The sequence below is a fragment of the Condylura cristata genome, unplaced genomic scaffold (genome assembly GCF_000260355.1).
Source record: "Condylura cristata isolate star-nosed mole 26May11 unplaced genomic scaffold, ConCri1.0 scaffold00029, whole genome shotgun sequence".
NCBI lineage: Eukaryota > Metazoa > Chordata > Mammalia > Eulipotyphla > Talpidae > Condylura > Condylura cristata.
This window is the reverse complement of record NW_004567130.1, coordinates 3,048,855-3,075,555: the sequence shown is the minus strand read 5'-3', so window position 1 is coordinate 3,075,555 and position 26,701 is coordinate 3,048,855. Positions and strand designations below refer to the sequence as shown.

At 53.9% G+C, this 26,701-nt stretch overlaps 1 protein-coding gene across 1 annotated transcript in view; it reads right to left on the bottom strand.

The window, feature by feature from the left end:
- The window catches only part of TMEM132C (transmembrane protein 132C), a 130,926-nt gene extending 111,900 nt beyond the window's left edge, over positions 1–19,026 (bottom strand). Inside the window, exon 1 of the mRNA XM_012730790.1 lies at positions 18,304–19,026. Coding sequence (XP_012586244.1) covers positions 18,304–18,941 — 638 coding nt within the window. The 5' untranslated portion in view covers positions 18,942–19,026. The remainder of the gene's footprint in view (positions 1–18,303) is intronic.
- Positions 19,027–26,701: the final 7,675 nt, after the last annotated feature.

The following is a 26,701-nucleotide window of genomic DNA, read 5'->3' as shown; positions in this document are numbered from 1 at the left end:
CCGCCACCATAACCATCATCACCATCACCATCATCATCATCACCACCATCATCACTACCATCATCATCATCCCCTCACTACATAGGGTCTTTATGGGGACTAAATGAGATAGCACATTCCACAGGAAGCATTTAGAATTTGACAGACAATACATTTGTGATTAATTTAATCACCTAGCAATTATTTTGTCTTCAGTCCAGCCTTTTAAAAACAACTTGAGTTCATTTTTATCAGTAAGGAATAAAAAAGGAAGTCTTAATTTTGCCAACTCTAATGCTTAGCAGGCCCCTTCTTTCAAAAATTGGGCAGATGTGGTGCTCTTGGTAAGATTACATTAGCATGCATTTAATTATTTTTGTATTGAAGTCTAAGTCCCAGGTGTATACCATTGAGAATCGACATGTGTCTACACTACATTAAGTTCAAAATCTATTTTCCCTTTGTCCCCTTACTTTCACCTTTCCCCTTTCCTGTGGGTAACTTCCCCTCTGATCTTATAGTGAAGTCCATTTTTGTTTTACTTAGCAGTCTATGTGTCCCACTTGGCTTGTGAGACCGATACATTAAAATTTCAAGAACATTCAGAGTCAGGTGGCAGCTTGTTTGGTGGGTGCATTTATACCATGGGGCGGGCCAGCGCTACCGGGAAGGAAAGCGCTGACTAGCCCACCTCTGTGTGGTGCCCACTCATCAGCCAAGGCACACTCACATGTTCTTGCTACTCCAACAAGCGTTTGCTCCTCCTTTCCTAGCAGCACTTCCTGGCGGGTTTTTCCCAGGGAAGCATCACCCACCCATTATGGCCTGGGGTCTGAGGGTAATTTCAAGGGGTTGGGTGCAGAATGGGTGTGCACTCTCCTGGGTCCTGGAGGCTGGCCTCACACACATACACAAAGCCATGGAGTCACATTTTAGAAAAAGGTGACATCATCCATCCCCAGAGTCAAGCTAAGAAGGTGTCACCAGGCCCTTGAGTCACGAAACGGCCATCTGGACATTCGTGTCTGAGCAGGGCTGAGTGTGGCTGGGAGGGCCTGACTCTTGCCCTGGACAACACAGACTTGATGTATCTCGCGATGCTGAGTTACCAGAATAAAGCCCAGGACTTAGATGACCACAGGGATCACGCAGTGTCCTCCTGCATGGTGACAGGGCCCCACTGTTGACTTGGAGTAGTGACACGGAGGCCAGGGAGGAAATGCCTTGCAACAATGGAACACGTGTTTGTCACCAGTTCCTTGTCCCTAAGTGTGGGGTCTCCAGAGTCGGGAGCTGGGCTTTCTCACAGAAGACAGGGTGCTGGCTATTGCTGGTGGGGGCCCTGCAGCTTGTCATGCACCCAATGGCTCACCCTGAAGGCTGGCCATCTACCTGACCCTTCCTGGCCAGGGGTCCAGAACTTCAGAGCCTGAGCCTCTGTTGAGGGCCAGCAAGCAGTCTGGGGTGGGGGTGGGGGGTTCTGCCTTGAGTGGCTTCTCCAGGACGGTGACGCTTTCCCTGCTGGGGCAGAGTCCCGCCTTCTACCTATGGCAGGTGGGGACACCTAATAGATCCCAGCAGGTAAATAATCAGCAAAAGCCTACTAAGCTGGTCCACGCTTTGCTTTGTCTCTGACTTTCACAGCCTTTGGAGAGAGAACATGGGGATGTGGAGGAAAAGGCAGCATCACACAGCCGTCAGCAGCTTGAAGATGAAGAGATTAATCATCACCCATTCATTATGACTCAATTACTGGGCTCTTCAGTGTTTTGTGGTCTCTCCTTTCATGTTCTACAGACAGGGCCTTGGCTGTGCTTGAAGACAGAACATTCTAGAAGCCAGTGTAAAGTCCCCGGGGTTTAGAGAGGAGCAGTTTAATCACCACGGACTCTATTATGGAGGCTTCATTCTTATTCTACTCAGACTTTTTGGCAAGTGCCAGGACACAGAGTCACCGCTCCTGCTGGACATTGCAGGCATCACTAAGGTCTGTCCCCTTCGGCAGGGAGGATTCCCAGCAGTAGCCACAGGGGCCTCCAGCACCCACAGACATGCATCCTCTGCAGAGCTTCTGCTGGGTGAGGGCACTCCAGCACCAAGACTAACCCCTGAAATCACAAGATCCCCCAGTGCCCCAGACAGGCGGCTCTGAAAGGTCCCAGTGGAAGGGAACAGGGGACAGAGGGCATTTCGGTGCTGAAACTCACCCTCCGGGTGGAACAGATCCAGGGGGCTCTGGACCCAATCAACCCCTCCTGTGACCCCATTCTTTGTTGGATTGTATTTGGGGCTCACACCCCTGCATGTTTCATTTAGATGCTCCTAATCTGGAAATAAAGACAAAAGTTGGAGGGATGTTTTCAAGCCACATTTTCTTTAACTTGATAAGAAAAAAAGAAGAAAGTCAGTAATCGCCATAGCAACAAGCCAGCTGCCTGCTTTGTTGGCAACAGTTCAACATTCAGAGGAAGCTGCCAGGACAGGTGGCTGAATCTCAGGACTTGATCCTGGCTCCTGCAGACCAGCATCGCTTGGGCTGCCTTGAACCATGCTCCCAGTGGCTGCGATTGCCCCCAGGGAGGAACAGGCCAATGCAGTGGCCTTCATGCCTCTGTCCACATTTTCAAGTTCTTCCTTCTAGACTCTCTTATCTTTGTCAGATAGAACAATGTAATTTCTTGCTGAATTCTCGAATGGTAACCGCACCTCAATGGCGATCCTTCCCAGAATTCACTGCAGGAACCACATCTCAGGCATGCAGGAGGAAGGGCTGGAGGGAGGCCCCCAGGGCTGACTGGTCTAGGGCAGGGCCAGGGGCTGGGCTGCCTCTGCACAGACAGGAAAGATGCTCCATGCAGGCAGAGCCTGGTGATGTCCTTCTGGAAGAGCAGCCGCCTGAGTGTGGCCCTGCCTGAAAGCCAGAAGCCAAGGTCCAGTATGCTTCTGTCTCACCAGTCCTCTTAAGCAATGGTGACTGTTGATAATTCACTCAGTGCCTGGCCCGCTGCCTCTCCTGTCTGCTGGCACCAGTGTGTCTTGCTGAGTAAAGTGGCCCTTGGGACGCCATGTGGTCACAAATTCACCCTGCACCAGACCTGACAGCCCACCAGTGTCTTCATTCAAGGGCATCCAGGCCCTCCACTGGGAAGGAGACCTGGAGATGCACAGGTATGTGAGGTCTGTGGCCGGGCCAGCAACAGGCCAGGGTACAATGAAGGTGACAATGTCAAGGGAGGCAGGACAGGAAGAGACTGGAAGGAGGGGAGTTTCCATGTGGCATGGAAGGATGTTAACAAGCAAGAACTGAGTCCTGAGTCACAAAGAGGACCTGCTGTATGAAGGAAACGAAAGAAAGATCTTCACAGGTGGAAAAGCAGCAGGTGCAAAAGCCCTGAGGCAGGAATGAGCTTTGGCCTGGGAGTGTGGGGGCAGGGTTGGCGGGCAGGGCTACGGTCTCAACCTCATGCTCCTCGTGATCACAGAGCAGGTTTCAAAAAGACAGATGATATTCAGGTGTGTCCCAGGGGATTCTGATTTAATTGCATTATGTAGGATTTAGAGGCGAGTTTTTATTTTAATTTTTCTCTGGTATTTTGAAATGATGGGAAAATTAAAAAGCATGGTATAAATGCCTACCTTCTACCTAAATGAATCTGGAAATTTGCCATGGGTGCTTTTGCTTCTGTCTGCCTCTCTGTCTCTCTCTGTGCCTCTATCTGTCTGTCTCTTTCTCTGTCTCTGTCTCTCCTTCAGTACAGAAGAGCTGTAAGTGGATGGACCCCGCAGGCCCTGTGAAATAAAGATGGTTTCCTACTGTTTGGGGTGAGCAGTGGGGCCATGTCACTCCCTCACCCATCCACCCCCTGAGAACCAGGAGTTTCTCTTCTGGTAGTGAATTCAGCTTCAGTAAGAACTTCCCTAGAAACATCTCCTGTGACATCTCCCCCCGGGTTTCATGTCCAGCATCTCCTGGCGACAGAGGGCATTGCCCCCCGGGCATCTTTAGTCTTGGCATTGTCCAGGCATCCCCTCCCCTGTTCTGCTTTTGGGCTACGACACCTGTGAGTGTCCAGAGTGACCTGCTCCCCGTATTTGCCAGGTGAGGTTAAGTAGAAATGACTTCAGCAAGAATTACTGCCACAGCAAGGAGAAATCTATTTGACAAGAGTGCAATGGTCACCTCTGGTCAAGCTGGTCCCAGGCGAGGGGAAGGGGAGCACCTTCAGACTTGGCCCCCCGACTCCCCCTTACAGATTCAAGGGATCCCCAGATGAGTCTCCCCAATAAGCCCCAAGACTGGGCAGCCGCATGAGGCTATATGGAGCTCTGACTTGTGGCACAGCTGTTCACGTGGAGGAGATGCTTGGTCCCCACATACTTGCCTGAGTGCTTGCTCTGAGTGCTGCTTGGAGCAGCTACTGGCAAGGTGCTCACCGGTGCAGGCAAGTGTGTGGGGACCCAGTCATCAGGCCCCGTGTCCCCTCTGGGAAGTTTCCCTGAGACACAGACTTCAGCAGGAGCTGACGGGGCTTAGCAGCAAGCACCTCGTGAGGCCAGAGCAGGCAAGGAAGGCCGTGGGGACGGGGCGTGGTGGCAGGGGCCAGGGGCAGGTGGAGGCCGGCGGGTTCACGCCGAGGGCGGGAGTGGGGTTGAGCGTGCTCCTGTTGGGGGTAGCTGAGCACCACAGCCCTGCAGAAGAGCTGGCTTGGCGTTGCCAACACGTCTCGCTGCTCAGGAGAAGCTGGCTCCTGATTTTCAGGATGAACTAAAAGTTTTTAAACAGTATTAGCAGTTCGGTCGGCTATTTGTCTTGCATTTTAGATACTAACATCACGTTCGGGTAATTTCCCCATCAGCTTATCGTGTTCATAAGGAAGAAGCCAAAGCCACAGTTCCAGATGCTTTTGCTGCTGCAGGGAGCCCAGTGCCCAGTACCAGCCAGTGTCAGGTGCTTCCAGACAAGGAGGTGGACTTGGAGGGCAGCAGGGATGTGGCCCCAGCCCCTCAAACCTGGGGCAGCCTTGGGCAGGAGCGGAGCACAGGCCTGGCTGCTCCCAGCTCATCCCTTGGGGCTGGTGGGGAGCACGGGCTGGAGGGACCTGCACCTGCTCCCCTGCCCCTGACGGCAACACCCTGCTGTGACTCTGAGCCTCCTAGGCAGCCCCCAGCTCTCCGAGTGGGGTCCCTGGAACCGCCACGACACCCACATGCTGTGTCCTGCCTTTGCAGAGTGACACCCGGTGTGTCACATGGAGTAAGTCATCTCAGCTCTGGATGCTGGGAGTCCGAGGTTGAGGGGCTGGCAGTCGGCTCCTGATGGGGCTGCTGGCAGCTTGCCGGGCTGCCCCTGGAGCTGGGCTGCTCCGGGCTGTGCTCCAATCCCCACATGAACTGGTGACAGCTGCGGCGGCCTGGCCAGAGGACTTTTACAGGGACGTGGACTTTAACTCCTAACAAGGGAGTTTGTGGGAAGGTGACGTTCTCCACCCCCTGTGCCCACTGACCTGAAACCTACCACCTCAGCAGCTCTGGGGTGGGCTGTGTCTGAGGGCCGAGGGCTCCAGGTGGTGCAGTCACATGCTTATCAAGTCGCACCCAAATCAGCAGAGCTCACCCCCTCTTAACGCTGACGGCAGGAGTGTTTTCGCCTAATTCCACCATGCCCCTCACATGGTATAGGAAGTCCTAGAAGCCCTGGGAAGCGGAGTCCCCCACTCCAGACCCTTCCCTTCCTCTCCCACCCCTGCTCTGCTTTCCCTGACGGGCACCGGGCGCCCTGAGACCCTGTGTCTGCTCTTCACGTGGAGCCTGGGCAGGACAGCCCCTGCTTTCTGCTTTCTCAGAGTCTCAGGCCTTTCAAGAATGCCTCAGAGCCCACCCACACAGTCCCCCACGCTAGTCCCTTCCACTGTTCATTTTCACATTGCTGTCAGTTTCAGTAAACATTCTCTAACTTTTTTGGAATACATTTCTGATTTTCGGGTACAATTCAGAAGTGAAGGGCCTTGCTCTCAATTCCCAGGAGACACATGGCACAGCTCTTAGGGTCCCAGCAGGTGAGGGAGACCCTGAGATTGGACATTTCCGGTCAGCGGAGGACTCCAGCGGCGTCAGGGCCATGTCTCTGCTGCCCTCTGAGTCGCAGAAAGACCCGTGGTGGAACAGGAAGGCGTAAAAGACCTCTTCCTTCATCAACAAGTTATCCCAGCATGAGACGGGCTGACGGGGGGGGGGGGTTGGGGGGTCAGCCTCCAGAGGATAGTAGGGACACAGCGGGGAAGAGGGAGGTTGGAGCCCTTTGAGACTTTGAAGCTGAGCAGTCACTAAGGGTGCAGGTGTGCCCACCCTGGGCCAACAGCTGGGCACTGGCACCTGCTCAAAGCACCTGCCATGGCCAGCATCGGGGTGGCTGGACCCGATGTCTGGGTCCCACCTGGAACATGCTGACATGACCCACTCTCTGAGCTCATGGCAGCTGGAAAGCTGTTCTGAACAGGGCACCTGGACGTGACTGAGAACCTTCCCATCCAAGTGAGAGCCAGGCCAGCCCCACTGAACATCCCCTCTGATGTGATCAAAGCCCTTTCCTCCTAATTGGGCTTATTATAAGGAGAAGATACATCAAGTGCCACTTATCATGAAGTATACACTAACTAGATTAGCCCTGCCCTTTGGCCGCAGGAAATTGGCCTCGGTTTAGGTTTATCTGTGCTAGCAGAGGAAATTGGCCTCAGTTTATCTGTGCTAGCAGCGGGAGGGGCATTCAAAGCCTGGAGTCCCTGGCTGTGGTCCTGCAGACAGCGCGCCACCTGCTCGCAGCCACCGGCAGACCAGCGACCATGGCTGACAGCCACCAGCAGCCCAGGCCTTGTGTCCGTGGGTGCCACGCACCAGCGTTTTGTGGCCAGGGCCTGCCTGAGCTCTGCGGCATGCCCAGCCTCACCCTGCGCTCTGGCTACCACACACCAGTGGAGACTCCCCATGGAGAAGCTCTGCTTACCTGGCCCTAAAGTGCAGAGGCCCATCTGAGATGGGAGCTCAGGGCTAGAAGCTGATCACGATGTGCCAAGCACCCACCACAGCTCCACTTCCCTGAAGCCCCCCAGGCCCGGTCACGGGAGCTACAGTTACCACCCCCTCAGTTACCACGCACTGAGGCAGAAACGCGTGGTGCCTGGGGCCCGTGAGTGCTGGGTCCTCCGCTCAATGACGAAGCGTGATGCCAACTGCTCTCCCTGCCCAGTGCATAACCCTATCCTTCCCCAGGGCCTGCACGTCAGCTTCCCTGCCTCAGTCTCCCTCTCTGTACTGCGGCCAGTGCCTCTGGGTGGGATCCAGTGCCCATGTCTAGGTCTGCGGGCCTGGAGGATAGGCATGTTCATACTTAATGGCCAAACTTCATGGGTCTGGGATGGGCACTTGGCCAGGCCAAGCCAAGGAGGCAATTCCATGTCACTCCCCAGATCTGTCTTGGAGAAGAGCACGTACATGTAGTTTTGTTGTGGTAAAAATCAACATGACTGCCATTTCAGCTGTCCAGTTCAGGGGTATTGAATGCGGTCAGTCCTGCAGCCGTTGGCTCTCCCATCTCCACCGCTTGGTCACTGTGTGAAAATGAAGCTCTTTGTCCATCAGTGACCATGTCCAGGCACACTCACCTGGGGTTCTACTTGCCCTGATTCTGCCTACTGTTTCTGATTTCAAATCTCATGGAAGGGAACTCACACAAGAGTGGTCATCTGGTGACTGACATTTCTAGTCAGTGGAGGACTCACGGGTCATCCATGCACAGCATACATCATACCATTTTCAGGGGTGAATAATATTCCGCACTGTGTATGAGCCACACATTGCCTATCTATCCATCTGTCAATGGACACCTTAGTTGTTTCTCCTTCTTGATTTGGGGGTTATACTATTATGCGATTATGAATAGGGCATGTGCGTCCTTTTTCAAGATACTGCTTCCCATTCTTTAGGGTATCTACCGAGAAAGAGAATTACTGGGACACATGGTGATTCTGCTTTCGGGTTGGTGAGGAGCTGCCATGTTGCTTCCCACAGATTGCTCCTGCCCACAAGACACCAGGGTGTTCTCTACACTCTCGTCTACACTTAGGACTTCCTGACCTCATGGAACAGCCAGGACCTGTGTATACCACACAGAGCATAGCATCATGACAGGGAAGGAAGGGAGATGGATGTGGAATGAGAGGCTGAGGCCCATAGTTGGCTGTCGAGAGGCCCCCATGGCACATTATGCCTGAGCCATGGAACCCATGGGGTCCGGCACCCCAGGGGGGCCAGCAGACCAGCAGTCTCAGGAGGACCAGGACCTGACTCAGGGCAACAAGGCAGGCCAGGTGGTGTTGGGTGAGGATGGCAGGGGACGTTCTGCATCCCTTTATTTTGAGGCAGCAAATTCTACTTTCTAAAGATTCTTCTGGAAAATGCCAAAGATTCCTTTGAGGAAAGCTGCCTGGAGCTAACAACATAGGCGCTGGGCCTCGGGGTGAATCGGGCTCCCTTGCTCTGCCTCAAGGGTGGTTCCCACTGAGGGGGAGAGGGGCCTCAGGGTGGGCTGCTAGTCTTTCCAGAGGGTTGCTCTCCAGGTAGGACAATGGGGGCCAGTTCTCCCTGATGACCCCCAATAGGGCAAGGTCAAGAGCAGGAGAGAGAAGGGGGCAGCAGGCTCCAGCCATGCCATGGGCAGTGGGGAAGATTCGAGGAAGGAAGTCCCAGGTCACCCAGCTGTCTCCTCCCACTCTCCTCGTCCACATCCTCCTGTTTTCTGTGGCGCCCACCTTTCAATGCATCATACATGTGTGCAGCAAGGGTACGTCCAGCTGCCCACAGAGTCCAGCTGCCCTGCAGAGTTGTTCCAGGGGGCGGGAGAGGGGAGCGAGCAGCAAGGTGAGCCCAAGACTGGCTGCAGACAGGGGTGCGAGCAGAAGGTGATTGAATCCCAGCCTCCCCCAGCATCCAAGATGTTCATTCAACTCCCGTGGATGCGAGACAAGGGTCCTGGCCTCTGACGCTTCAGACCTGAGGCAGGACTGGACAGACCAGTCCCTGACGTGCCCATGACTGAGTGCTGGGCCCCGACATGCCTGGCCGGTGCTGCTCCCCTCAGTAGCCTCTGGTGCTGGACGTCCAGGTAGGACCAGATTGTGGGCCATGGGCCTCTGCCTTGTGTTCATGTGTTTGCTACAGACTCGGCGATGATCTGGGGCACTCGAAGCTTCAGGTGACTTTTGAAGTGGGTTAAAGAATGTGGACAGACCCTCTCTGGTGGCGCAGCGGGTTAAAGCATAGCACTGAGAACCTAAAACTACTTCCATAAGAGTTCGATCCCCTCCCGCCCCAGAGGTGACCCACAAGGCTCAGCAGACCTCTCCTGACCCGCCTGCTTCTCCCCTCAGCAGTGTACTTCGTCGATCTGCCTGTTCTGCTCCCCACTCTGTCTCTGGTGAATCCTCTCTCGCCCCTGCACCTCTGGCCTGTGCCCCAGCTCTGTATGCATAAATAAATAAATCTTAAAAAAAAAAAAAAGAATGTGGACAAAGGCGCAGGCCTGGACCAAGAGGACCCGGTCCCCTTCTCGGCTCAGGGTGCTGGAGTCCATTTTGTGTTCAAATGTCGCCCGTAACACTGAAATCGCTCTCAGATGCTTCGCAGGAACTGGGCTGCTTGGCAACCCAAATGTGTTGTGGGGAGCTGGGGAGGGGCCCTGGGCAGGAAACATTATTTCTTCACTTCTTCCCAAGCAGAAAGAAAATTGTTCCTTTTCTCTGTTCCAGAAGAATACATTTAAGATGACAAGTTGAAGAAAATGAAAACAAACCTTTCCTTTGGAGACATTCAACAGGGGAAATGAGTTTCAGACAGAGTGTGGGAAAATGAGTTTCCAGAATTTTCTGAGTTAGCTCCAAATTTGCAGTCAATGCAAACTCAATTATGTTTTAGAGTCCCCTCTGAGGGGCAGCCTGGGAGCCCCGGGGTCCCCACTTGACCCTGCAGCGGATGCCCGGATAGAATGAAGAGCCAACAATTATCCAGAGCAAGTTAAGTGTCTGGAAAATGCCTTGGAGGGTTTTTCATATCCTAGGACATAAAAGGGATAAAAAAAAAAAAAAAGACTCCCTGAAACTAAATTATAAACACAGGCGCGCAGCCTGTGTGCAGTAATTAGAGGAATGGATTGGGGGGTGCGGGGCTGGACTCCCCAGCAAAGGAGGATGCGCCCCACAGCCTGGCCACAGGACCCGCTGAGTTAAGGGGACAGCACGACATCAGAGAAAAGGGGGTCGGGCCTCTCTGGGATGGGTGGAGCAGTGTCCTTCTCCCATCCATGTCCACCCAGAACCTCTGAGCATGAGTCCATTTAGAAGTAGGGACTTGTAGACGTAACTAGCTTGGGGTCTCAAGATGAGATCATTCTGGAGGCTTGTGCGCCCAAAACTGGCTCCTTAGGAGATACACAGAGCTGAGACAGAAGCGGAGCTGGAGAGGATGTAGACATGTGCTGGAGTGTAGAGGCGGCCACAGCCAGCAGGACCAGCCAGGCCGGGGCGGACCCTCTCCTGGAACCCCCCGAGGGTCACGGCCTGCAGCTCCCACTGTCGGGTCTCTGGCTTCCAGAGCTCAGAGAGTCCATTCCTGCTGTTTCCAGCAGCCATGTTTGGGGCCACATGGTCTGGAACCCCAGGAAACTAACATGCTTCCTGCTTGGAACTACACCCTGCAGCCTCTGGACTTCCTGGGCCCGCAGGGCCTCCTCAATGTCATCTTTATAATGGGGCGATCATACCAGTGTTTCCCGCATCTTCCAAACTTTCCAGCCTCGATGCCATGCGGGTTCTGGTGAGGCAGAAGCTGGTGGGGGGTTCTGGGGGCCACCCGACAGGTTGTGGTGAGAGGGGCTGACTTCGGAAGTTGTGCCCACAACGGCATGTTGGGGGGCAGCCTGGTTGATATGGGGGCTCTCAAGCCACCTCCTAGGATTCCCCGGCTCTCAGCAGGGCTGCTGCTTCCCCCAGGTGGCCTGCACTGGCCGTCCTTGTGAGGCTGAGATGCAGAAGTGGCTTCCAGGTGTGGTTCTGTGCACAGCAGACACTGAGTGTGACCGGAAAGGGCATTTGGGTCAGATCCGAAGATGCAGTTAAGGGTTGCAGGACACTGCCATCCTCGGTGACTTGATGGGAAAAGCCTCAGCAGACTTTCTGTCTCCCCACTGGCTCCACATCTCTGCCTTCCCTGACTCCCCACTTGTTCGAGCTCGAGCTGCTCACATTTCCCATGTTTGGTTCTCGGTCAGCCAAGGTTGACTATCTTTCATGCCACATGACGTTTCTGGAGCATCTTTTTGGTTTATTATTTTAAGTTCGGCGTCCGTGGAGTCAAACATATCCATAAAACTGTGCAACCATACCTCTATTTAATTTCTGGCACATTTTCATCATCCCTCAGGGCCCTCGCATCCAAAAGCAACCCCACAGGCCACTATCTCCCTGGCACCTGGTGACCCCTATCTGCCTTATTGCCTTATCATCCTTCTGGCCCAGGTCGCCATGTACCTGCAGCCCCAAAGTGGGATCCCGGGCCCATTCCCCACTGAGCACCCTGCACTGCAGATTTATACAGGCCATGGCATTTCTCATGGTGGCCACACCCACGGCACATCCAAGGGCCTTATTCTCCTTCGGCATCATCCACCACTGGACACTGGGTTATTCCAGGTTGGGGTTATGAACATGCTGCCATGAGCAAACATGCTGTGTGCGCTCAACATGGCCCATGGGTCTCCACGGCCAGCGTCCATCAGAAAATGCGCCCACCCACCAGGAGCACCGGGACTGCCCCCACCCCGCTGCTTGTAGCCAGGATTATCTGAGAAGAGTCAACAGCCAGAATCTTTAGAAGAAGTGGGGGTGGGGCTTGAGTTGCCTGATGTACATTTAAGTTCTATAAAAGAACCCACTAAAAACCTTGTGTTGGTTGGGCCCTCCCTGGTGGTGCAGCGGGATAAAGCACAGCACTAAGAAGCTAAAGCCACTTCCGCATGAGTTCCATCCCCACCCGCCCCGGAGATGATCCACATGGCGCAGCAGACTTCTCCTGACCCACACGCTGCTCCCCTCAGCAGTGTACTTCTCAGTCAGCCTGTTCTGCTCCCCACTCTGTCTCTGGTGAATCCTCTGGCCTGTACCCCAGTTCTGCATGCATACATAAATAAATCTCAAAAAAAAGAAACAAACCTTGCGTTGGGGCCCGAACACCTGTCACCAGCACATCTTTGCAGGTTCCCTGCCTCCAGCTGGCCCTTCCCATTCCTGTGGGGAGATGCTGGGGCACGTTACAGCCATAACACACGTGTGTTGTGGTCTGGTGGGGAAGAAGTTGGTGATACAATAACAACCAGGGGCACGTCCCCAGGTGAACAAAGGGATCTGCAGGGACCCTCACAGGGGTAGGGCAGTGCCTGGTCCTGCCAGGGCACCCCAAGCTCCCTTCTGGTCCTCCCTTACTCCTCTGGGGGAGCACCCCCACACTTCAAAAAGGAAAATCATGTCAGGAGTGAACCCCACAAGTTCTGTAAGTTCTGTGATGTCCTGGTAGAACCTGCCCAGAGAGAGCCCAGTGGTCATGCGGCCGCTGTTCTCTCACCAAAGACCCCCGTGGAACATCGTGGCACAAGGAGTGAGTAGGGGATGGTGGTTTCTGCCTCTGTGTGCATGGAGTGACCGTGTGCTGGGTGCGGCTCCCTCTCGGGGGATGTTTAGTGGCCAGTACCTGGCTGTTGGCCTGGGGAAACCCTGGAGGCCCACAGGAGTCCAGACACAGGGGCCAAGAACCTGTTCTCGTCCTAGTCATCTCCACAACAGGCTGGACCCACGACATCCCCTGGGCTCTGCTGAATGGATGCCTGGCTCTTACTGGCCAACGAGAGGCCACAGGGGCCCACAGCTATGCCAGGAGGGAGGAGAGGCTGTCTCCATGGATGCCTGGAGTTGGTGTGAGGAATGCGCACCTCCGTGACCCCTCCAAACCCACACAGGCCAGCTGCCCGTGAGGCTCTTTGCATATCACTGATTGCTAGGGTCTGGCTCTGGCCTTCTAGGAAGTCAGAACATCAGGAGGTCCCCAGGGTGGTCCCCAGGGGAGAGAGACACCCCTGGTGTCCCATGGCTGGAGGCCAAGAATGACCCCAAGTGTCCTCCTCAGTGCAGGCAGTCTTAACAGCAGGGTCCTGGCCCAGAGGCGAGTGGAGCTGACCGTCTCCTCCAGAATGAGGCGCAGTGACAGGATGGATGGCTGTGGTGTGCTGTGGAGGGTGGTGGGGAGGGGGTGGGAAATGGCCTCAATCACCTAGTCGGGAGGGGAGTAGACCTAGTCAACCTAAATCTCAGCTCCTGGGCCTGTCACGACTAGAGGACAAATCCTCTCATTTCTGGAAGTCACATATTTCTTCTTCTTTTTAAAGATTGAGTTATTTATTTATACAGAACTGGGGTACAGGCCAGAGGTGCAGGTGCGGTGAGAGGCTTCACCAGAGACAGAGTGGGGAGCAGAACAGGCAGATCGATGGAGTACACTGCTGAGGGGAGCAGCGGGCGGGTCAGGAGAGGTCTGCCACGCCATGTGGTCACCTCCGGGGCAGGCGGGGATTGAACATGTACTGAAGCTGCTGTGGCCAGCTTGCCGTGCTGCACTCTAACCCCTTGCATCACCAGGGAGGGCCCAAGTCACATATTTCTATGATAAGCGTGTCCCTCATCCAGAGAACCAGCTTCGGCGGCTTACAGACAAGACTGGCCACGGTATCTCCTACAGTCCCCTTGGAGGAGGTGCAGAGTCTGGACAGGGTGACCCACTAACAATTGAGGCCAAGGGCATATGGCTTCAGTGTAGAGAGGATTCCCCAAATGCAGTGTATTGTGGGGCTTTGAGGGAGCAGCGGGGGTCTCAGGCCTTCACAGTCACATGGAGGTGACAAGAGAGTGTTGGGACCACAGCCCCAGTCGTCAGGGGGTCCTGAAAACCCAGAGGGTGCCTGCCTGTGCTCGCAGGGTTAAATCTCCGTATTGTCACAAGGTGTCTCCATCAGCCATGAAGGCAACGGGGAAAATGTGTCTAGAAGATACATGTGTGTTGCCAGTGTGGGCTTGCTGTCATCTTGTCAGTGTTTTTTATTCTGTGCTTAGTTAGCCACAGGCCAAGGGATAGCGCCTCTATCCCAGGGAATGGACATATCTGGTTATGCACTTTTTGTGTTTGGAATTACTTTATTTTTTACTTTTGAAAATAGTTTCTGAAACGACCTCACCTCCAGGAAACACGAGTCCAGCTCAATACCTTGATCTTGATTTTCAGGAACCATCCAGATCAGAAAGCAGAATCTTGAATGAGGAAATTGAGATTTGTTATGTTTCAGACTGATGCTGCGTTTTGTCTGTGGGACAGGAGGTGCAGACTTTGTGAGAAGAATTTTGACAAGTCACCACAGGTGTTGCTGACCCCATAAAATTTCCCAGGAAGCCCAGGCCACCTCTGCTGATCCTGGTCTCGCCAGGAATGCCGTTTTGCCAGATGATGATGGAGAATGTCTTGCTTTCAGATACAGCTCTTCCGGGATCTTCCCGGGGCTCCGTGAAGTCCCAATGCAAGGTTGTCTACTCTGGGACCCGAGTTTCCTTGCTCTGGGATCCACCAGCAGGCTCAGGAGACAAGGGGATAATGATGGGCTCTCTCTGGGCAGGAGGAGAAGTATTTGGAGCACCCACACCCCTCATTCAGACTCTTTCTGACACCTCTGCACGCTTCCTTTTTGTATTTGCATAATGATTTCCCTCTTGGACAATTCTGTTAAAATTACAATGAATTTTAATGACATTAAATGGAGTATGTTATCTGGAAAGGAAGCCCTGCCCACCCCACGCCGGTCCAGCTCACGCCTCCATCCTTCACGCCAACATCCTGGGGCCCTCCAGGCTGTTCACCTCCACATCTCTCTCCCAGGACCTCAATCTGTTTCGGGAAGTCTGGGGAGGGGGATGCAATACAGCCACTGAACATCATACTTTATCTGTGTGTGTGATTTTTTTAAAAAATAAAACTATAGGATGAAAAATGGTGGGGTGGCGGAAGGGAAGTGCACTGGACCATGGTGATGGCACATGGGTGACTTGGTGATGGGAAGCACATGGGAATTGCAATTGAGATGAAAAAAAAAAAAAGGTACAAAATGATGTAAAAATAAACTATTATATTATTAAAAAATAAAATAAAATAAAATTGTGGGCCCTTCCTGGTGGTGCAGCGGGTTAAAGTACAGCACTAAGAAGCTAAGGCCACTTCAGCATAAACTCGATCCCCGCCGGAGAGGTGACCACATGGCGTGGCAGACCTCTCCTGACTTGTCCGCTGCTCCCCTCAGCAGGGTACTTCATCAGTTGGCCTGTTCTGCTCCCCAACCTGTCTCTGGTGAATCCTCTCACCATACCTGCACCTCTGACCTGTACCCCAGCTCTGTATGTATAAATAAATAAATCTTTAAAATAAATAAATAAAATTGCATTGATGTAGCAGCTTCACCCTTTAATATGCGTCACCATAAGATTCTAACTTCCACTATTAACTCACCCCTTTGCCCTCTCCTCTCACCTCTTTCCCTGCCTCTCTGGGAACCATAGTCAATGAGTTATTTGTGTTGTGCTTTGTTAGCCTGATTTATAGCCTACACCTGAAAACAGACACCCCGCAACCTTTTACTTTCCAACTTCGATTGACGTAAACATCACAAATCTCATCTGTGTTACAGCAGAGCACATCTTTTTTAGAGCTGAGTAGTATTCCCTGGCACACCTGCCTCCACACAACTGCCTGGGCAGTGAGGCTGACTCCAGGTCCTGGCTGCTGTGGCCACAGGGTGCAACTGTCAGTGTGAGGTACTGTTTTCTTATTTTTCAAATAAATACCTATGAGTGGTATTGCTGGGTTATATGTTAATTCTATATTTTCAGCTTTAAAAGGAAGTTCCATACCACCTTGCACAGGGGCTTTTTGTCGTGGAAGGAGCCCCTACTTGGCTCCGATCTGCATGTCCTGACAATGAGTGAAGACAGGCATGTTTCCCTGAGTGTATGGCCCCCTGATCATTTTCTCTAGAGACATGTCTATTTGGGTCTTCTGCTCATTTTCTCATCGGGCTGGCTGTTTTCCATTGTTGCTGGAAGCAAGCAACACCCTTTAATCTGGGTGTCTTACAACCCAGAACATGCTGTTATTACCCTCTGTGTTCCAAAAGCTCTTGTTATAAAAAAAAAAATTGCTCTTTAAACAAAATCACGGTGAAGTGAGAATCAATACTGCTTTGAGGATAAACCTGGTGGCTGTTGTTTTATACCAGGCACGACGCCTTTTACTGCTGAGATGGAATTCAGTGCTTATTGAAGGTCTGATGGATGCTTAAAAACAACTCTCTCAGCACACTCAGCATCCATGCAAGGCTTTTGGGAGCCTGATGCAGTTATAAGCACCTTCCAAAACAGCCTTGGCCCATGGGGTCCTTACACCCTGTGCTGGGAGGTGCAGTGATCACCTCTGCTTATAGGTGGGGAAACTGAGGCACGCGGAGCCAGGGACTCGCCTAAGTTGCACAACCAGAAGAGACACCAGTTGGAGCCAGAGCCGGTGGGTACAGGAACCCACGTGCCCACCACCACACCTTCCGGGTGGGGATAGACAGCATCCATCCCTCCCCCCCCCACCCTGCATAAGAAAACCTGGCCCTGGACAGCAGGGCTGGCACTTCAGTCAAGCTCACCCTGGCCAAGCTCAGAGCCTGCCCCTGAAGACGAGCGTTAAGGCTAAACACAGAGACTGTGAGGCCTCTGAAACCTGAACTGGCTAGTGGCTCTGTTTCTGCATTGCAAAGCCAATAGCACGTGTCTACTGTACGAGGGAATGACATGAGCTCAGGGGGTAATGGGGCTTAGTGGAAGCGAAACAGGAATCTTACAACCTCGAAAGTTTTCCCCATTGAGAAGGATCTGCCGGGATCCTCTTCTAAATGCCCACTGTCCTCGCCACCTGGATAAAGTCACGGCATTTAAGTGGCCAAAGTCCTCGGGGAAGGCTCTCTGTTCTCACTCTGATGGCGGCTACCCAGTGGCCAAAGGTGGGCTGTGACTCGGGCTAGACCCAGAAGGCCCATTTCAAACAGAGAGAAACAGTAGGATTCTGTGACCTCGCAAAATACGACATCATAAAGCTCTCCTGCCTGGTCCCAAAACCAGGGCAAAGAAGAAGCATCTGGTAAAGTCAGTCCACTCAGAGAAGAAAAATGAGGGTGATGATGGCAACCAGACAGGCAGAGAGGCCGGCGTGACCCCAAGGACGGAGATTGGCACGGAACCTCTCCCAGCGCCACACACACGTGCTCCAGACCTCTCCCAAGACCGACCTCAGAGCCACGCTCAAATGTTAAGCCGAAACAAAATCTGCTCAAGCATGCTGTGACTCCACTTGGCGAGGTTTCCCAAGCAACTCGTCCAACATGTGGTTGTTATTTTTTCACTCTTCAAAGAAAACCACGGCCTCGCGGCCTCCAGAACTAAGTCCTTCTTCCCAAATAGACCAGAGACCTGGCTTTCATCATTTCATCTTTTAAACAAACCTCAGCCAAACACGTCGGCATAATTAGGAAGTCCTGGTCCAGGTTTGGAGAGGATTTACTCCCGGCTCCCCCAGGTCTGGGCACTCTGGATAAGACACCCCTGTACTAAACTTCAGAACCATCACCCAGGAACAACTATCCAAGCCATGGACATGACGGGTGAGCTATTCTGCAGCTTTCTTGCTTTATTTTAGGTTCTTCAGTGAAGGGGAAGCCGCCGCTGGGTGGGCTTCTGCTGGGAAGAGCCCTCCTCACTGGGAGCCAGACTCACCCCAGCCTGTAAGCCCCCACGCAAAGGGGATGGAGCTGCTGCCTTGGCGCTTCCACACTCACACCAGAGGCTCCCAACAGCTACTTCTCCTCCTGAGCGGCCACACTGCTGTGTGAGGGCTGGCCCAGGCGTTTCGGAGCAAACCAAAACAGGTGAACGCCTGGGGACTCAAGCTTAGAGGCCGGTGAGCCCCGTCTTGCTTCCCTTGCACCCACCACCCCGGAGCCTACCTCCTCCTCCACACCACGCGCAGAGCGAGGGCAGGGGCTGGCAGGTGGTGACTCGGTTCATTTGGGCCCCTGAGGATGGACACCACCCCCCCGCCACGTGCCATGTTCACGCTAGGCAAGCCAAGGCCACCGGGTTGGGTGCCTACCTCAAGATGAAGAGGTCCACAGTGGAATTGCTGGCAATGGTGACGTAGGCTGTGACCACATCCCCCTGCTTGACGGGCGTGGATGGCAGCCGGATGGCCACGTTGCTGTCCAAGTGCAGCTCTCTCAGCAAGGCGCTGTCCTGGCCCTGGAACAGGCCAACGGCACCAATTCTCTGCAGCTGGCCCATGGCGTCCTCCAGCCCGTCCTTGCCTGGGCGGATGGCATTCCCCTTCCTGACGCCCCCTGCGCCGCAGTCCCCCCGGGTGTCCCCCGGCTGCAGGCTGTAGTAGAGCTCCACTGGGCTGCCCTCGGCGGGGATCCCCACCTTCCTCCGGCCTGCCACCACCGTCGGGGGGCTGAACCAGGCGGCCAGCAGCTCCAGCTCGGCCACGCACAGCCCCAGGGCCCCCTGCAGCCGGCAGCCGGCCCGCACCTCTCGGGTCTCCCGGAAGGCGAAGAGCCGCAGGCAGGGCAGCGCCTCCCCGGGGCCGCGCTCGGCCCAGTCCCGGCCCACCAGGTGGAACAGCACCTGCACCCGGGGCCGGCTCAGGTAGACCTTGTCCCGCAGGATGTGGGCGCGAAGCCGCCAGTTGAGAGGAAATGTGTCTGTCGGGCCCAGAAAGTTGGAAGTGACCATCAAGTCCAGCGGTACTGTCTTTTCCACAGAGAAGGGCCCATAGGTGGCATTGAGGACTGGGGGCCTCTGGGCCCTGTAGGTAAAGAAGGACTCCACCCTGGTCTGTAGGCTGCAGTTGCGCTGGGGGTCTTGGCTGGTCTCTTTCAGGAAGAAGGAGGTCTCTGATCTGAGGATGCGGTAGCTGACCGGCAGGTATGGGGGCAATGAGGACAATCTCTGTACGCTGTCCGTGACCCCACGGCCCTCTATCACTGCAAGGGAGGAAAAGACAACAATGGGATTATTCATGGATGCCTTGGAAGTGACTGAGTACAGAGCAAATGGAGAACACGGTGGGTGTGCCCAGACCATGTGGCTGGAGAGACCCACTCTGGCATCAGCCTGCATGTGACACATGTGTTGGGGCTGGGGCAGGTGAAATGGAGAGTTTTGCAGGCTAAGAAGTGTTGACAGGCAGTTTCACACAGTGGAACGTTTCAGGATGCTGGCAAGCAATCACTTCTCGGCCTTTTGGCTAAGATCAAGTATAGGATGCCGGCAAGCAGGTCTACCGATAACTCATTTGCATGGTACATGAGCAGGAAAACAGAACAATGGAATAAGAATTCACAAATAGGCCCTCCCTGGTGGCGCAGCGGGTTAAAGCACAGCACTAAGAAGCTAAAGCCACTTCCGCATGAGTTCGATTCCCGCCTGCCCCGGAGGTGACCACATGGCGTGGCAGACCTCTCCTGACTCGCCCGCTGCTCCCCTCAGCAGTGTACTTCGTCGATCTGCCTGTTCTGTTCCCCATTCTGTCTCTGGTGAAGCTTCTCGCCACCCTTGAGCCTCTGGCCTGTATACCCCAGTTCTGTATGCACAAATAAATAAATCTTTAAAAAAAAAATTAAAAAAAAAAAAAGAATTCACACATAAACACATGTCCAGACAGAAATTCAGGATGTGACAAAAGTGGCCCCCAAAATCCTGAGGCCAAGACAGACTGCAATTAATGGAGCTGGGAGAATCCACTGACTTTATGGGAGAAGGATAAATCAAATCCAATCCCTGCCTCACACCACCCACAAGGCTGTAAGCCAGATTTAGGGCAATGAGAATGTTTCAGTACTAAGAGAAAAAAATGATGAATTGCTCTAAGCATGGATGTAGAAAATGTTTTCTAATTATGACTCAAAGTCCAAACACAATTTTTTTAAAGTTACATTTGCTTATGTAAACAATATTGTTAAACCTTTCACATGGTGAAACATCTCCTAAATCAAGTCTAAAGAAAGAGGGCAACTTAGGAGTCACTGCCAATGGCTTACTCATGCTGAAATGGGTTTTATCTTGCCCAGAGTATTTTACAAGACCATGAGGAACAGGAGGCATGTGTGACACCTGCATCTCTTTCCACTCGGGAGGAACTGGCCCACCTGGCAGCAACAGAAGCTCAGCAAGGTGGCCTGGAAGGCACCGGAGTCTGTAAACATGGGCTATGAGCTCAGCCAGATGGGGGACTCAGCCCTGAGGAAGGAAGGAACATCATCCATCTCCCTGTCTTTCTCTGTCCATGTGGGGTCCATCATGGCTCAACGAACACAGGTTACTTTAAGGTGAGAGCACGAAGCTTTTCTCCTTTGCCCTGTTCCCTAATTGGGGAACCCATCATTGCTTTCCTTTTGTGACTCAGAAGAATGTAGCTGGGGTGCCATCAGGAGAGCAGAGGTCAGCAGTAAACACATGTTCTCTGCCTGAGACACCCACCTCTACTTTCAGAGTAAAGAGGAAGTCACTGCTTCTTGCTGTCTTGTGGTTTCCCCCTCTGCCCTGAGGCCCGAGGTCTAGATGCAGGACAAACACCTCTGGTTTGTTCCAATATTTAGAATTTACAACCACATAAGTGTCATCCAGTTTTGGTCTCCTACTAATTTGTCTGATGCTAATTGGTTCTTTGGTCCACCTCAGAAGAACCCAGATGGGATAGGGGGTCCCCTGCGCCCCGACATCCATCACAGACATTGATTGCAGGACAGCCAGCAGCTCCTTGCTGCTTAAAGCTGCCCTCCCTCAAATGCCCCCATGAGCTTGTACATCCATTGTTGGGGGTGTCACGTAGGTGTCATTGCTCCCCGGGTCCAGGAGGCTAACGTGACCCCACCGCTAACTCAGCAAAGTTTGAGAAGCCCGGCTGCTTGCCCTGGCCTTTCAAACGTGTCCGGAAAACCCAAGCCAGCGAGTCTGGGGCTGCACTTATCTCTGTGCTTCCATCTCCCCTGCGTCCACCTGTGGCATGCACAGCCCACTCAGCACTTGGGGAACCACCCCCCTCTCCCCTCTGGCAGCTCCTGAATCCTCTTCCGGGACACTGGAGAGAAAATCAAAACTGCCTTTGGAGCTGCAGTCAAGACAGCTTTTCAGAGAAATAGCATCGCCCAGTTCGGGGTTACCGGTCACCAGGGCCCCTGGGCCCCCCGCTCTAGCTGTGCCAGCACCTCCATATTAGGCTACTTCTTTCAGAACCAGGTCAAGTGCTCTCCAAGGCCTGCCGAGGCAGGTCACCCCACAAAGGGCTTTCCTTCGGCATCCTCACAGCCCTGCTGTCTAGCAACTGGTGATATTCTGTAGAAACCAGTGGACTAATTGCTACATCTGATGCTTTTATTCTGATGCATTCATCCTGCTCCAAAAAGCCTCTTCACCCTTGAACTGCAGCAGTGTGGAGACACGTTTGTTTGGAAGCAGCAAAGCCCTCAGGGGGTGGGATACTGGAAGAGCAGGTAGGGGGTCTGCAGCCAGTTGAGGGGAGCACAGCCCAGGAAGTCACTGTCACAGGTAAGACATCTTCACTCCTGTACACACCTTCCTTTTTATGCTACCAGAGAGGTCTTTTTACTGGAAAAAAAAAAGTCTTAAAAATAACCTTTTGCTCTTAAGGAAATGCTGGTTATTTTCTCCAAAACTGAGCTGGAGTGGAGGCGCGTCTGCTCCCAGGATCCCATGCTCTGAGTTCTTCATCTTTCCCTTGAAGTAAAAGTGCCTGCCTCACCTGCTCTTCCATTCCAGCCCGGGTCTGCGCTTGACCCCAGGAGGGACAGACTTCAGGAAGGCAGTGGCGTCTGTGCCGTGGCCAAGGATATGAAGTTGGCGGGGCTGGTCTGGACAGTCAATGTCTGTAGAGTCACGTGGTCTGTACACTTTGGGGGCAGGGGAGGGGTGTGCGTGTGGCTGGGGTGCACAATGAACTGTGTAAGACTCTGGTGCTTGGTGACGGGGGGCCACTGGACCGCACCAGAAGGGGGAGCTCCTGTGATATCAAAACACAAGGACACAAATCAGTGGTCCTTGATGAACACACACACACACCCCGCTAAGCGAGGGGAGCTGTCCTCAAGGATGCCACACCTGTGGGGAAGGCAGAACCACAGCGACACAGAGGGGTCGAGCAGCGTGGGGAGTGGGAGACACGGAGGCGTCTGGGTCAGTGAACTCCCGGTATAAGCCTGTGAAGGTGCATCCAGGTCTTCACGTCAAGAGTGAAACTGAAGGTCAACCGTGGGCTCTGTGTAAGGACAGTCCAGGTAGGTTCCTGTCGGTGGGGGAGGGACGCAGATGGGGGGAGAGCACGGGAGGGGGTGGGGTGCAGGCTTCCTCCTCTGGACCGTCCTTTCAGTTCTACTTTCCCTTTCAAAATCCGTTCTAAAAAATTCCACATCAGTATGAGCCCCCCAGTGTGCACTATTAGCTTATTGGTGGGGGGGGGCTGTTATTAGTAATGGCAAACTGCATTAAGACAAGCGTTTAGAAGAAATGACCATGGTAGTGAAGACACGGAAGTAGAGAATCCACCAGTGGCCACCAACCCGTGGCTGGGCCTCATGCTGTGTTTGTCAGAAGCAGGGATGACCCAGGGCAGAACCTAAAGACGGGCACACTGACGGGGCAGCCTCGATGGCATCAGACTCATCCACGCAGCTTGGAGAAGGGAGTCAGTTCTCTGCAGCGAGAGGGGTTTGCAGGCGCCAGGGTGTCTCTTACCACCCCCTCGGCCACTTTCAGAGCCTGGCCCTGGCGTGTGCCTTCCCCGCAGCCCCCCACGTCCACCCCACCCTGCCCAGCACAGCTCATGTGCGTACCCCTCCCATGTGGGGAGCCCAACCCAGCAAGCATGGCAGCTCCCTGTACTGCACCTGTCCTGACACCTTCCCCCTGTGGCCATGACCCAGCCGGTGTTCAGACCGCACCCCTAAGGCCTGTCCACCACCTCACGCTGTGTTCCCCAGGAAGGAGAGGTTATTGGGTCATTTCCATGTTTCTGAAGCAACAGCCGTGGCAGGGCCTGGCTCTGGTTCCTGAGGACCAGGAGCTGCGTCGGGGTGCAGTGGGGCTGGCAGCAAGCTCTTCACCCTCCCTCTCCTGTTTATTGACTTCCTATCCGAGCTCGCCTGTCGTGGCGTGGTGGCTTCTGTGTCCCTGCTCTCCCGTGTCCCCTGCCCAGTCATCAAAGAACGTCTGCGAAGCCACTGCTGGAAACAGAGTTTTGAGTTTCTGAGATACTAGACATGGTGTGTCTGGGTCATGTCCCCCCAGAAGGCCACCTGCAGAGGGCCTTCCAAAAGATGTGGCTCCCTGGGCCTGTTTGGCTGCAGAGCTGGTGGGATGGGAAGGGGGGGCTGCAGGGAGCAGGAAGTTTCCAGAAGGGGCATGGATGCTGGGTGATGAGAAGCAGCCCGGGACCTGTGCTTGAGTTTGGTAGCGGGACGCCCCGGGGCCCTTGGTGAATCTCCCCTGCTCTCCTCTTCACCGGATAGACAAATTGCAATCCCTGGAGCAACAGGAGTGCTCTAGTTTTAGGGGTGCCAGGGGCTCTGAAGAAGAGTATGCTCCTCAGTGGTTCTCAGTGAAAACGTCTTTTGCCTCCCACACCTGTCAAAGCAGGAAACGTTGCTGGTAGGGATCCCCCTACCAGCAGCCCCTGGAGGGTGGAGGCCCCGAAGCTGTGGACACCCCCAAAGCACAGCAGCGGCCCGGCAGAGTGCTACCCTCCTACACTAGACATGTGTTGCTAAAAAGCCCATCCACCCTGACATGCCGGGTGCCTGGTGGAGGAGGGGAGTTTGAGCCCAGCCCTCTCCTGAGGTCAGATGGAAACCCGCAAAATGAACCCTGCCCCCAACGTACTGGACAACAATTGGGTTGGTTTCACCAATGCCTTAGGCTTTGGGGTTTATGCCCTCACCTCTGTAACAGGAGGTGGGAAGCTGGTACCCAGCAGGCAGCAGAGCAGGCTGGGGCTGGGGGGGCACACCCTGGAAGCCGGTGCCACCGTGGTCCCTTTACTAAGTTAGAACAAGAAGAGTTTACAGCTGCAGAAATGTGAAAACAAGGGCACCAGCATGGTGCTGGGAGGATGGGGGAGATGCCGGGGAGGTGGGCGCCTTTACACTCCCAGGTATCAGACACCTGCCCCAGCTGGCGGCCCCAGAGCGCGGGGACCCCAGGCGTCTGCCCGCCCCTCGCCTGACTTGAGGAGCACTTGCAGTGTTCTCCCGTTGGTGATTTATTAGCACCCGCTAGATGCAGCGCATCTCCTCTGCTAAATACAGTCCACGGTTTCTTTATTCCTGAGACAAAAGGCACCTTGATAAATGGGTTATTTGATTTCAATGCCTCTTCTGAACAAACTCCGAATATCCTTTACTGAAATTACATCGAGTGGCCTGCAATTTCCCGGCAGTAAAACTGCTCTCACAGAGCAGGCACTCACTTCCCCACGGAGCCCAGGAGGGTCTTCAGGCCCCTCCACCCACAGCAGAGAAGCCAAATGGCAATAACTGGGACTTCCTGGGCATGAGGCCGGACTGCAGAGAGCGCCTGGCAGCGGGATGGAGCAGTTGAGGCCAGGGTGTCATGCCATGTGGCCAGCGCAGCTGCTTTGCGGGGGTCAGCGTTGGGGTGGGCTGGCCAGTGTTGAGTTTGCCCCTGTCCGGCGGAGCCCAGCAGAGCATTCCAGGCCTGGTCAAATACTGGTTCAGTTACACACAGACCTCAACCAGTGGTTTTGAAAATCACCACTGCTGCAGGGTCGTTTAGTAAAGGCCTAAAGAATCTGGTCTGGGGTTGAGGGAGGAGGAAGGCGGCCAGGCCCTGGTGTCAAGCGGGCGCAGGGCCGCTGCTGGCCTCTCCATGCTGGCCTCTTCCTGAGCATGGAAGGTGAGGGCCTCAGGCTAGCAGAGTGGGAGCCTGGGAGCTGAGCCGCAGTCCATCGGAGGGAGAGCTAGAGGGTTCACGGGGCCCTAGAATGAAGAGCCTGAGAAGCAGAGGAGGCTGAGGGGCGTGTGGCCCACAGGTGCTGTCGTCCCTCTCCAAGTCACGAGTGACATCCAGGGACAGTTAGGACAGGGAGGGACCCCATGACCAAGGTCCATGGCTGTATAGAGAACTTCCCTGTTCAATAAAACCACTGACAGACGCTGGGATTCGAATGCCATAGAATTTTCGGCGACATGAATCCTTTTTTACAGGATGCTTAAAAGGATGATTTCCCCCACCATTTAAAAATGTGAAAACCCAGCAGGCTGGCAGCCAGCCCCACACACTGCGGGTGACCCGGCTCTGAGCCTGGCGTGGCTGCCCAGGGCAGAGACCGACACCTGGGTACGGGTTCACGGAGCTGGCGACCCCCTCTGTGTTTTCTGGGGCCGCGTTACAATCTGAACGACAGGCCAGATTCACCTTGCTGGCCCAGGGCGGACATGTGGTCACTGTGGGCCTCCAAACAGCTTGGAAATAAAAGCCAAATATCAAAATCTGATCGGATTCAAACATCAGGAGGGTTTAGAGCCGTGTGATGTAAGCGTTTACAACGATTTTGAATAACGATGTCCGCGGCTCAGGCTGTAGCGTTCGCTTTGGGGCTGTTTGGTGGCGTCTATTCAAAGGGAGAGGCATCCACTTACCACAGATGGCGGCATTATTTATGATGGGACCTTACATTAGTCCCGAGAGGCCCAATTATCGCAATTCATGTAAATAAAAGGGAACAGTGTTCCTGTTCTTTATGGTGGTTTTTTCCTCAAAGAGAAAGAGCTTATTTTTAATAGAGTCCACATATCTCCTTTCTTACTAATTACAGATCATTTTTTAAAAAGCAGAAAAAAACCCCGTCCATATCCTGTTGCGCCAGCCCTGTCTCCCCCACACGTGAGTCTTATTTGCGTGCCAGTTCGCATCTGTAGCTCTGGTTCCACCCGCACTGAGGATGATTATACGAGCGAGAAGTCTGAGGATGGAGTGGAAAACGCTTTCCTGATGGTTTGGTAAATAAAGAAAGGGAAGGATGCATCGGAAGATGAAAGCGCTATTTCTTCCATTGCATGGTCTTTAGCTTCTTGAACAGCAAGAGAGGACATTTGAAATGGAGCCTTTGAAGGAAAACGGAGGACTGCAGAGGAGAGTTCTAGAAAGTCAGGGAACAGCATCCCTGCAACCAAGGGAAGGCACAGCCCCCTGAGCGCTGTGAGGTCGGTTGGCGGCAGAGGGGAACAGAAGCAGCAGTGGCCAAAAGGCTGCCAGCCCCTCGTGGCTCACATCCTCACGTTCCTATCTCCACATGAGATGTGAGGCCCAGAGAGGTGAAGTAACTTACCCAAGGTCACCCAGCCAGCAGTTGTCGAATCAGGTTTTGAACTCGGGACCTATATGCTCACCCTTACAGGCTTTGTTTAAATCCACACTCACTTCCACCTGTTTCCCCCTCGGTGTCAGTGTTGGTGACATCC